Genomic DNA, 11,305 nt, shown 5'->3' with positions numbered 1-11,305 from the left:
ATTATACCCATGGAATTGGTAGTTGTCATATTGTTGAGGTTGTTGAAAACCGTATCCATCCATGTAGTACGCTCCTTCCATAAGAAACAAGTACCTGAAATAAGATTCTCAAACCAAGGTTAAAAACCAGAAAATAAAAACAAAACTAAAAACAAAAATAAGAAACCAAAAACAAATGACAACCGCTGCCTCCTCGGCAACGACGCCAAAATTTTGATCGTTGTCGTATGCGTCAAAAATAATTACACTTTCTTACTACTTCAAATATATAATGAAGCAAGGGCAAGAAAGGATTGTTCCCACAGAGAGGACTAAGGTTGTCAATATGTTTCGGTTTCTTAAAGGTAACAAGGGGGTATTTTCTGATTTATGTAAAATAAACTACAATAAAAGCAAAAAAATAAAAGTACACAAATCAACTCAAGGATATGTGAAAGTATTGGTCAAGGATTTCGTTTTCAGTCACTAACATGTTCTTGTCTTAATAACTAGAATTGATATTTAATCTTTCATTATCAAAAGCCCTAGAATACCTTGTCGAAAGAATATCCCGCTAATTTCCTCTTGTCATCAACAAACACATTAAAAGATGCGAATATGAATTCTACCAAAAGAATAACCTAACGCCTTGCGCTAATCAAGTTCAATTCCCATGGAGCATTAAGATTCATGAAATTAGGCTAATCATTGTAATTGAAATACATTGCGCAAACAATTTAACAAAGGCCACGATTCACATATGATTACAAGGATGTATCACTACAAGCTATAACCATATTTATGCTACTTGTGTTCAAGGATTGTCGCTCGATGATTAACCCTAAACTAGCAATAGATGTGATTACAAGTTCTACCAATTTGCAACTTGACAAAACAAACAATCAAATCATGTTATAATACGTCAATCATATAACTATATTTTCAGAGAATTATGAACGATAATTATGAGACAAAACAAATTCATTAAACCCAAAATCATGTTATGTGAAATCCAACTATTCCATAACCAATAATAAAACTCTAGCTCATGTTCATGGAGTTCATAACAAGAAGAAAAATAAAATCTCTCATGTTTCTAAACCCTAGAAAAAAATTAGAAGAAAAGATCCCCCCCGATTGATTATCCTAATACCTTTTTATAGGTTTACATTGCTTGGCCTTCACGTACTTAGTTTGGTTTAGGAACCCGACCCAAAAATATGACCTAACGACTCCAAACGTGCCCTTAAGCCTTCCAAGGTGTGAATACACGTTTCCCATTTGATAAGTTCACGTACCCAGTCCGAAAACTTCAAATTCCAGCAGATATTTTCGGAAATAAGTCTGCGAACTCGGTTCGCAAACCCTGTTCGCGGACTTCACTGTCTTCGGTATTCAATGAAAACTGGTTTGGCCACAACTTCTTCATACGAACTCGGAATGACCTAATTATTTTTGCATTCTTTTTATCTTTCGATTATCTTCAATATGATGATGATAAATCCTTAATTTGAATGAGTTAAGATTGGTCTTTGGCCTGTGTCTTGATTATGAGCGTTTTGCTCCTTTTCGTCGCACTTCTTCCACTTCTCTTGGACTTCGGCACTTGGATACTTGGAATAATTCTCTTTTTAGCTCTTTTCTGCACTTTATAGCTCCTTTTTGGATGATTCACATAATTGAGACAAATAAGAGAATACCAAAGTAATAATACGAAAATATGCAAGAATAATAGCTAAAGCAAGTATGGAATGGATACTAAAATCATATGAATTATGCACTTATCAGGTGCATTTCCCTGCTGCATTTTGCTCGCGCATGGATGAAAATTTGAGTTTTTATGCTATCTTGAATTCCCGCAGAGGGTCAATCCTACTATTCAAGATGCGCGCAGAGTCGAGATGTGTACATTTTGACATGCCTGGACAGGTGAAAATGTTCGCCACATTTGTTGATGTCCCATATGATGGGGATACAATTGGAATAGGGTAAAAATGCTCGAACTGTGCATTCACCCTATCTGCGAGGTGTCAGCGACGTCGCTGACAGTAGACTCGAACTGTACCGTTTGCCATTTAGGGATGACTGCGGGTTTGAACGTCCGCAACAACTTATAATTACATATGAACAATTTTGATAAAGTGTGGAATACCAAAATAATGTTGAATTAAATTTCTGAATATAAATAACAAGATAAATACCTACTGTTCGACAACAACTGTCTCGTTAAAACCTTTGCGTGGAAAATCCAGTGGGATAAAACCAACATAAAGGAAAAAGAGTGCAGCACAGCAGGATTTGAAACTACTCCTAATGATAAAACTTCTTCAAGTGGAACGAATTCCATGGCTTCCATGGTTTTGAATCCTTAGTTCCATCGAGGTTCCTTAAGTAGCAGGAGCCACGAGATGCTGGCCTGTCCACTATGTATGGACCTTCCCAGTTTGCTCCGAGCTTTCCATAGTTTAGTTCCATTGTGGCTGCTCGGGTTTTCTTCAATACATATTCCCCTGGTTTGAATGATCGTTCTTTGACTTTACGATCATAGCTCAGCTTGATTGCCTGCTGGTATCGGATCAACTGCTGTAAGACTGTTTCTCTTTGATCTTCTAGCAACTCTTTATCCAAAGCCAGTATGCTGTCATTTTTCCTAGATTTGACAGCACGAGTTTTGGTAGTCTTGAGATGTACCTCGGTGGGTATGAGTGCCTCTGTCCCATAAGCCAGTGTAAAAGGTGAAAATCCAGTGGATCTTTTTGGGGTTGTTCGATAGGACCATAAGACTCCAGGGAATTCTTCTGTCCATTTTCCCTTCGCCTTTTCCTGCCTTTTCTTGAGATTGTCCATAATAACGTGATTGGTCGCTTCCGCCTGCCCGTTGCTCTGAGCATAGTAATGAGATGAGAAATTGTGGCGAATATTCAGTTTCTTGCAAAAGTCTTTGATCGCCCCAGAATCGAACTGCTTCCCGTTGTCTGATATTATCGTGTCTGGGATTCCAAATCTGTAGACGATATTCTCCCATATGAACCTTTTCACATCATGTCTGGTAACGTGTACCAGTGCCACTGCTTCGACCCATTTGGTGAAATAATCAATAGAGGCTAGTACGAATTTAACGCCTCCAGGAGCTTTGGGAAGTGGTACGACGATGTCTAGTCCCCACATAGAGAATGACCAGGGACTAAAAACTGGATGCAATTCGTTGGCGGGCCTTTTAGGAACTGGAGCGTGCTCTTGGCATGGTACACATTTCTGCGCGTATTCTTTAGCATCTTTCTGCATGTATGGCCAGAAGTATCCCTGGGCAAGTATCCTGTGTGCGAGACTGCGCCCTCCAGAATGGTTGCCACATATTCCTTCATGATCCTCCGTCAATATGTGTTGCCCTTCTTCGGATGATATGCACCGCAAAAATGGCTCCAAAGCTACAGGTTTGCGGTACAACTGTCCCTCGATCATTGAATATCTCCAAGCATTTTTTTTCACTTTTGAAGCGAGATGTCTGTCTCCTGGGAGTTCACTGGTTGTCAAATACCGAACATAAGGCTGACGCAAGTCTGAAGTGTTTTCAACAGGATTGCTTGAATCATCTATCACTGGACTGTCAACATCCATATTGTTGTCAATGTTCCCGGTATCTCCCTGTGCTGATGTAGTTTCCCTCTCGCCCCCACCAGCGTGTTCGAGAGCCAGAACAAAGTGGTTGTCGGAGGTGCTAGGTGACTCTTGGAAATCCACCACAATGAAACGGGTGGTATCAGTATCGACTGCGGAGGATAGGTATGCTAAAGCATCTGCGTGCCTGTTTTCAATCCGTGGTCGCTGCCCAATAGAGAACTGGTCGAATTCATTTGCCAACTCTCTCATATGATCCAAATATAGGGCCATCCTCTCTTCCTTGGCTCTGTAAGTCCCCAGAAACTGGTTAACTACTAGCATGAAATCAGTTACCAGCTTCACGTTCTTCGCATCCAACTGTTTGACAGCCTTTAAACCGATAATTGCATCTTCATATTCAGCTTCATTGTTTGATGCTTGAAAACCCATCCTGGTCTCTTTCTCGATCCTCGAACCTTCGGGAGTAAGGATGACACATCCAACTCCTACTCCACCAACATTTGATGACCCATCAGTAAATACGTCCTATAATGGTTCAGGTGTATCAACCTCCATTGAGGACTCGCCCCCAGCCTAATTAGTGGCCGACTCTATGGGTTTGAACAACTCCTCTTCTTCTCCAGCAACCGTTTCTATATCGTCCACAGGAAAATCTGATAGCGGTGCAGCCAAGGCATGTCCCTTCTCTGCAGTTCTGGTTTCGTACTTGATCTCATACGCCCCCAGAAAATTTGACCATATGGATAGTCGGCTGGAATCATCACCACGTTCCAGGATTCTCTTCAGCGGGTATCCCGAGTATACTACGATCTGCCTGCCTTGGAAATAAGGCTTGAGGCAACGAGATGCATGAAAAAGTGCAAGCGCTATCTTCTCAATTTTCTTGTACCGTGTTTCTGCCCCGTCAGAGATTTACTGACGAAGTAAACAGGCTTTTCATGTGGATCCATAACAAACAACACTGCACTTAACGCGTTCTCCGTTGCATCCAAATAAACTCCGATAGGTTGTCCAGTTTTTGGACTCACCAAAACTGGAGGAGTTGACAAATACTGTTTGATCTCATCGAAAGCTTTTTCGCACTCATCCGTCCAACCAAAATTCACTGCTTTTTTCAACACATGAAAGAATGGTTTGAATCGACCCGAAGAGCGTGAAATGAAACGATTTAAAGCTGCTAATCGTCCCCCTAGCTTCTGGACCTCCTTCTTCGTTCTTGGAGATGGCATCTCTCTGATGGCTCTGATTTGCTCCGGATTTTCCTCGATTCCTCTGTGCGTCATCAAGTATCCATGGAACTTTCCCGACGACATCCCGAATGAACACTTTGCTGGATTGAGCTTCATACGATATTGCCTCAAGATATCGAACGTCTTCTGCAGATCAAGAAAATGCGACTCCTTTTGTTCAGATTTCACTACCATATCGTCGATATACACTTCCATCGACTTCCCAATCAGATCCTTGAACATATGGTCTACCAAATGATGGTAGGTTTCCCCTGCATTCTTTAACCCGAACGGCATTACAATATAGCAATAAACTCCTTTGTCAGTTACAAACACAGTATGCTCTTGATCTTCCTCGAACAAAGGTATTTGGTTATACCCTGAAAAACCGTCCATGAATGACAGTCTCCCATACACTGAGGTTGCGTCCACCAAATCTCTTATCCGTGGCAGCGGGTACGGATCACTCGGACATGCTTTATTCAAATCAGTAAAATCGATACAAACACGAATTTTACCATTCTTCTTTGGAACGGGTACGACATTTGACAGACAGCGAGGATACTGCAATGGTCGAATAAAGCCTGCTTCCAACAGTTTTTCGACTTCTGCAGTAACTCAATCTTTTTTTCTTTGCGCCATATTCCTGATTTTCTGACGAACTGGATAGAACTTCTCATTGATATTTAGCCTGTGGCAGGCTACATTCGGATCTATCCCAGGCATCTCAGCAAAACTCCATGTAATCAAAGCATCACGTTCGTGTGCAGGCAGATATACTCCTACGAACGTTGTTTTGTGCTTCTCATCTCCAATCTGGACCTCGATCAGTTTCTCAACTGTTGGGGGTTCAGCTGTGTCATCTCCCATATATGATTATGGAGGGAGAGGATTCTGTAATTGCTATTTCTGCTCGACTCGCATGATTTGGTTCCCGATAACTTCTGACTTCTTGTACTCGTCCATAGCACTCTCGTGACACTTGTGGGCGGCCATATGGTCACTCCTAACTTTCACGACTCCTTCAGGGGCAATAAACTTCAAACATTGATGATATGATGATGTGACTGCACCGATCTCATGCAGCCAGTCTCGTCCTACAATCGCATTGTAGGGAGATCGACAATCAAGCAACAAGAAATTGCCTAAAACGGACTTGTCAGCCACTATTATAGGTATCTTTACTTTTCCAATCTTCTTTGTAACTTCGCCACTGAAACCGCCAATTGGATTTTCATCCTCCTCGATCAAGTCGTGTGGGAGATTCATAGAGGAATAAGCTCCTGAAAAGAGCACGCTCACTGAGCTTCCTGTATCCACTAGAATCCGGTGTACACGAAACATGCCAATCCAAGCAGTTATAACGATAACATCATTGTGTGGAGTATATACACATATCATGTCTGCTTCAGAGAACTCGATCTTTGTGCATCCAAGCTCCCGAATTTCTGCTCCATTTCCACTGACAAAATCAATATGATTTGTCAAGTACCATTCTTTTAACTGCCTGAGTTTTGTCCTGGTCTCATCTTCCGATGCCCGCCTGGTCATTGAATGGATCCTGGCGTGGCTGACGTTAATCACATGTGCGTTAATCACATGTGTTATGCCAAACTGTCCAGGGACTTTCCCGAAATCCTTTTTCACGTACTCTTGTATCTTTCCAGCGTTTATCATTCGCTGGACCTCGATCTGTAAAGAGCGGAAATTCTCAGTCTTGTGACCATGGTCTTTATGGAACTTGCAGTATTTGCTCCTATCACGTTTATCGCGTGTCTCTGCTGGCAAAGGAGGAGGGGGGATCAAATCCTTGCTTATTTTCTAGTACAACTCTGTAAGATTTATGTTCAACGGAGTCACCTTCATATCATGATATTTCTGATATCCAGTTTCCAGGCGTTCACCTTGGTTTTTCTCTCGAACTTCACCTCTATCGTTATGATGTCCACTCGCACGGTTCTTTGACTTGTCTTTCTTCCCCTCATTTGGATGATTGGATGATCTGTTAACATCTCTCGTCTCTCGAGCTTTGAAGTCATCCTCCACTCGAGCGTATTCTTCTGCTCGATCATACAATTCTTCCAAAGTATTTGCTGGTCTCTTGACCAAAGAACCGTACACACCCCTTTGATCATACTGGTATGCCTGTTTGTAAGCCGCGATGACGACTTGATTGTTGGCACCATCCACATCGACCACCTATTGCTTGAAGCGTCGAGTAAACTGTCTGATGCTTTCCTCCTTCCGAATTTCCAGAAGGGACAACGTGTGGCATCCTTTCCGATCACGTCTGTTGTATTTGTAGTGAGCACAGAATTCTTCAACAAGATTATAGTAAGTCCTGATCGACTGAGTCGGTAGCTGATTGAACCACGTTACTGCTCCACCAGTCAGTGACTGTGGAAACATCTTGCACATCAACTCATCGCTGTACTGCCACAGAGTCATGGCAGTTTGATAGTGTAAAACATGCTGATATGGATCATCAGTTTTCTCATCGAATTCTGGCAGCTTGGGAACTTGAAAATTCATTTCCGGACGGAATTCTCTGATGTTCAGTTTGAAAGGAACTCCTGCGATTCGATGCAACCTGTCTATCTTTTCCTCTATGGAGCGCCTTTTCGACATTACCTTCTCGATCATCTTGCAAAGGTGAGCATCTGTAATTGTGCTTATGTCACCATCAGAGGTACTGTCTTCCTGCTCATAGTCTCGGTCCTCTGGAATATGAGCTTTAGATCTCATTCTTTTCCTTTGGGGTCCAGTGGGCTCTCTTCTAGCTCTGCTTTACTCCGAATGAGCATAGTAATCATGTGTTGTAATATTTTTCAAGAGGTAAGTAAAAGTTCGTTGCTCGGACTTGAATAGATTTTAAAACGAAAATATATGTACAAATTTGTCACAAGATGTTCGAGAGGTATTGGGACTAAGGACTTGGCCAATTCTTCATGCATGTGGTATATTTTATTTATTCTTAACAATTACTGCTCAAAACATAAATATATGGACTCTTATTTTGCCAAAATAGATTCTCAGAATATTAGTTATAAATCGTAAGCATGGGACATCAAACATTTAAGCAAGCATGCCGCATCAAATAAAATGATAACTAATTAATTAAAATCATTTTTCAATTTTTAATCAGTGCAAAAGTCATAAAAAGAATAAATTAAATTTACCACAATGACGGAAATAGACTCCCTCCGTCGTCCCAATGTTGGGTTTAGCTCCTCATATTAATCATAATCTCAAAATGTTTTATTATTGCTCCAAAGTTGATTACAATTGAGTAAACAATGCAACAGAGAAATCGCAACAGCAGTTCCTGTTGCGAAGACGATGCTGGACTGTTACAGAGAAACAAATGGTGACGGAAAATTAAATGCTGTGGTTTACTCCTCTGTTGCAAAATATGATGAAGAAACTGTTGCGATGAAGATAAACGTTGCAGAGCAGTTGAAGAAACAGTTGCAAATGGATGAAGGAACCGTGGCCGATTCCTTGTTCTTCACGGGCAGCAGCAGCAGCAGCAACAGAGTTCTGAAAACTCTGATTTCTGCTCCTCTGGCCCTCCTTTAGACTCCCAACTCTCGACAGCCCTTCCCTGTGATAGTATCAACCTATTTATACACCTAATCCTCATTGAATCTCGCCATAACTCCTCAAAAATCTTCACAATGAAGAAAAATATTTTTGAGAATAATTTCTTATTTCTTCCTCTGTGTATGTTAATTGTCTTGGAAATCTTCATAAACTGATTGATATGCATCCTAGGAGAATATATGGGCTTAACTACACAAACATGCAACATCTTTTACGTGATTTTCTTTCCAAAAATGAGACGATATTCTTTTCTCTGTTTTGATTGGGAATTGATTTTCTGGACAAATTTGATCGATCCCAACCACCATAATATCTTCATATACTCATATCACATATACCCATTAAGTCTCAGCTCTTTAATCTCGTTAAAACACCTTCAAATGTCGAATTAAAAATCTGCCAGTAAAGGAAAGAATTTTCCCGCCAAAACAAATTTTGAATTTTGAAAGAAGGTCGCCCCTTATCCAGTGGTCGCCCCTTATCCAAAAGCGAGAGTCCGAATAACACTTGTCCTCCGGGTGCCAAAATCAACTTTTCGAGCCGAATTTTCTTAAAATATTTATTTCCAAAAAATACCTACAAATACATAAAATAACAAAATTAGTACAAAATCGAGTGCCAACAATACGGACATTGAGGACAAATTAGACACAAAAATGTGTCTATCATCATGCGAAAATTCTCTCTCATCGTGCCGATCTCGAACCTCATCTTCATCATTCCTGAGACGTTTTGAATGGGTGGTGGTTCTGGACGCACTCTGCTGAGTTGCAACTGGTCGGATCCCTGCTCGCCGGGGTCGTACAAGCCTTCGTTTAGGTAGATATCCATTGACCAACAGATTTTTCACTGGCCGATCAAGATCGATCACTTCTCTGTTTCGGTCTGCAGCTTGCGGTCTAACTCGACTTCCAAGGCGCTGCTATACAGACCCACCCCTCTGGTTGTTCAGATTACCAGACCTAGGTCGAGACTGATTTTCACGTTCTAATCTCAGGAGAGCGTTCTCCTTCTCCAACTCATTCAGCCGATTGAGTAACAGTTTTTCCTCTGTACTAAGAGTCTCGGTGCGACCATCTTGCAGGTCCTGTCGATCGTCATTCCTCCTAGACGGGTTGCCGAACCCATGCCCTTTGTTTCCTTGAACTTGTGGGTTTTCCCCATCAACATCCATTCCTTCTTTATCGATCACTGGTTGGCTTTCCCTTCTCAGATTCAGATCTGGAGTTTTGTCACGGAAACGATCTCGATCTCGTCCACGATTCAGGGATCTGTTATGAGCATGATCACGATCTTGATCACGATCTAGGGCTCTGTCATGAGCACGATTTTGACCATGTCTATTTCCAATGGGTATTGCTGGAGCTGACTGAACCTCAATTTTGTTCCTTTCAGCTTTGCGTCTCCTGCGCTGTTGGGAATTGCTAACAGAATCGGCCCTTCGTGCAGTCTGTCTGACTATTTCTATAACTCGATTTGGTAAAACATTATTACCTTTTCTCGAAAACCTTGGTCGGCGCCAATGTTTGTATGGTAAAATTACTCTACCCCAAAAACGAATTTGATGATGATTTTGTCGAAGATCGATCCGCTGCTTTAATCTCCAATTGAACAGTGTAGGGGGAGTACCTGCAAAAAACCCTCCGATGCTAAAGTTAGACAGAGTTCTTCACAAGATATTTTGTGTGGAAGATTTCTTACCTCTTGGGGTTGTGAACCCCTGTATTTTATATGGTGCGAATTTCCGTTTCCTTTCTTTAATTTTGTGGTAGGCATCAATTTCCATAACTGGCCCTGCATGCCTCCTCACATAAATTCTAATTACTGGCCCTGCATGTCTCCTGTAGTAACTGGCCCTGCATGCCTCCCTGGCATAACTTCCCTGCATGCCTCCCTGTCATAACTTGCATTGGCTGGTCCTGCATGCTTCCAGAATCTTCCTCATGGGTTATGGAATTGGCTAACCAAAAGGCGCAAAGGATTTGCCCAAACAATTAGGTGTTCAAACGCCAAGACCAAGGATTAGTGCAAAGTTCCAAGCCCAACAAGGGAAGTTTGCTTTAGCCCATAGAGGGGCTTACAAATCCGTAAGCCAAATGGGCATGGGCTGAAAAATCCGTGAGTCAATGGCTCAACTCGGCTAGCTCAGCGAGCTGGCTCGATTCAACCAGGTGGGGCACAAATAGCCCTTAGTGTACAAGAGTGGGGCGTAGACAACTTGGGGAGTATGCTAACTGAGTGCACCGAGATGCACGGAATCGGGGACACGATATTATCTCATGACACACTGAATCACTGCCGTTTATTGGACGGAATGGTCGCCGGATCGAGCCGCCGGCGACCTGCTGCTGTTGCCGGAGAATATGACGTTGCCGAAGAAGACGACCGTCGCCGGCGACCTGCTGTTGCATCGGCGACGGAGAGGATGACGTCATGCTGACGTCATTGACGGGATATGCTGACGGCGTTGTAACGGTGACGGAATATGCCTAGAATATTCTATCTACGTCACAGTTTCCGTCTGGTGACATTATGATGATGTCACTATGACGCCACGCTGGCGGACGTCACAAAGTATGTTGACGTGGCAACTGTCCACGTCATCATCTGACATGTCATATAGCATGCTAACGTGGCAATTTCTGCTTGGTCTATATTGCTGACGTGACACCTCCTTGTTGACATGGCAGATTTTGGTTGGTCAGCATTGCTGATGTGGCAGTGGTGAAGGGGCTTCTTGCTTGCTTGATTTGGACCTATGCACATGGGCTTCTGTGTAAGGTATATGTATGGCCTAGTTAGCCATACTTGGCTAACTAGATGAGCATATTAGGCCCAATGACCCATACTTAACTAATATGAGGATTTTGGTA

General features: G+C 42.2%; 2 protein-coding genes across 2 annotated transcripts; both read right to left on the bottom strand.

The window, feature by feature from the left end:
* Positions 1-5,732: 5,732 nt before the first annotated feature.
* LOC113311665 lies at positions 5,733-7,574 on the bottom strand. The gene is made up of 3 exons (XM_026560471.1): positions 7,209-7,574; positions 6,690-6,974; positions 5,733-6,521 (listed from the first exon to the last, which is right to left on the bottom strand). The coding sequence occupies exons 1-3, from the start codon at positions 7,572-7,574 to the stop codon at positions 5,733-5,735; spliced, it is 1,440 nt and encodes a 479-aa protein (XP_026416256.1).
* A 1,780-nt stretch (positions 7,575-9,354) lies between these two features.
* Positions 9,355-10,320, bottom strand: LOC113311664 (DEAD-box ATP-dependent RNA helicase 21-like). The gene is made up of 2 exons (XM_026560470.1): positions 10,134-10,320; positions 9,355-9,896 (listed from the first exon to the last, which is right to left on the bottom strand). Exons 1-2 carry the CDS (start codon positions 10,318-10,320, stop codon positions 9,355-9,357), a joined length of 729 nt encoding a protein of 242 aa, XP_026416255.1.
* Between the last annotated feature and the right edge of the window lie 985 nt (positions 10,321-11,305).

The sequence above is a fragment of the Papaver somniferum genome, chromosome 9 (assembly GCF_003573695.1).
Source record: "Papaver somniferum cultivar HN1 chromosome 9, ASM357369v1, whole genome shotgun sequence".
Taxonomy (NCBI): domain Eukaryota; kingdom Viridiplantae; phylum Streptophyta; class Magnoliopsida; order Ranunculales; family Papaveraceae; genus Papaver; species Papaver somniferum.
The sequence above is the reverse complement of the archived record's forward strand: the minus strand, read 5'-3'. Positions and strand labels throughout refer to the sequence as shown.

Coding starts and splice junctions, on each gene's coding strand:
- LOC113311665 (XM_026560471.1), bottom strand. CDS start 7,574: ATGAGATCTAAAGCTCATATTCCAGAGGACCGAGACTATGAGCAGGAA. Junction 6,975..7,208: donor AGTCACTGACTGGTGGAGCA/GTAACGTGGTTC, acceptor GCTTACAAACAG/GCATACCAGTATGATCAAAG. Junction 6,522..6,689: donor AGAAATATCATGATATGAAG/GTGACTCCGTTG, acceptor CGCTCTTTACAG/ATCGAGGTCCAGCGAATGAT.
- LOC113311664 (XM_026560470.1), bottom strand. CDS start 10,320: ATGCAGGGAAGTTATGCCAGGGAGGCATGCAGGGCCAGTTACTACAGG. Junction 9,897..10,133: donor GGGGTTCACAACCCCAAGAG/GTAAGAAATCTT, acceptor ATCGAGTTATAG/AAATAGTCAGACAGACTGCA.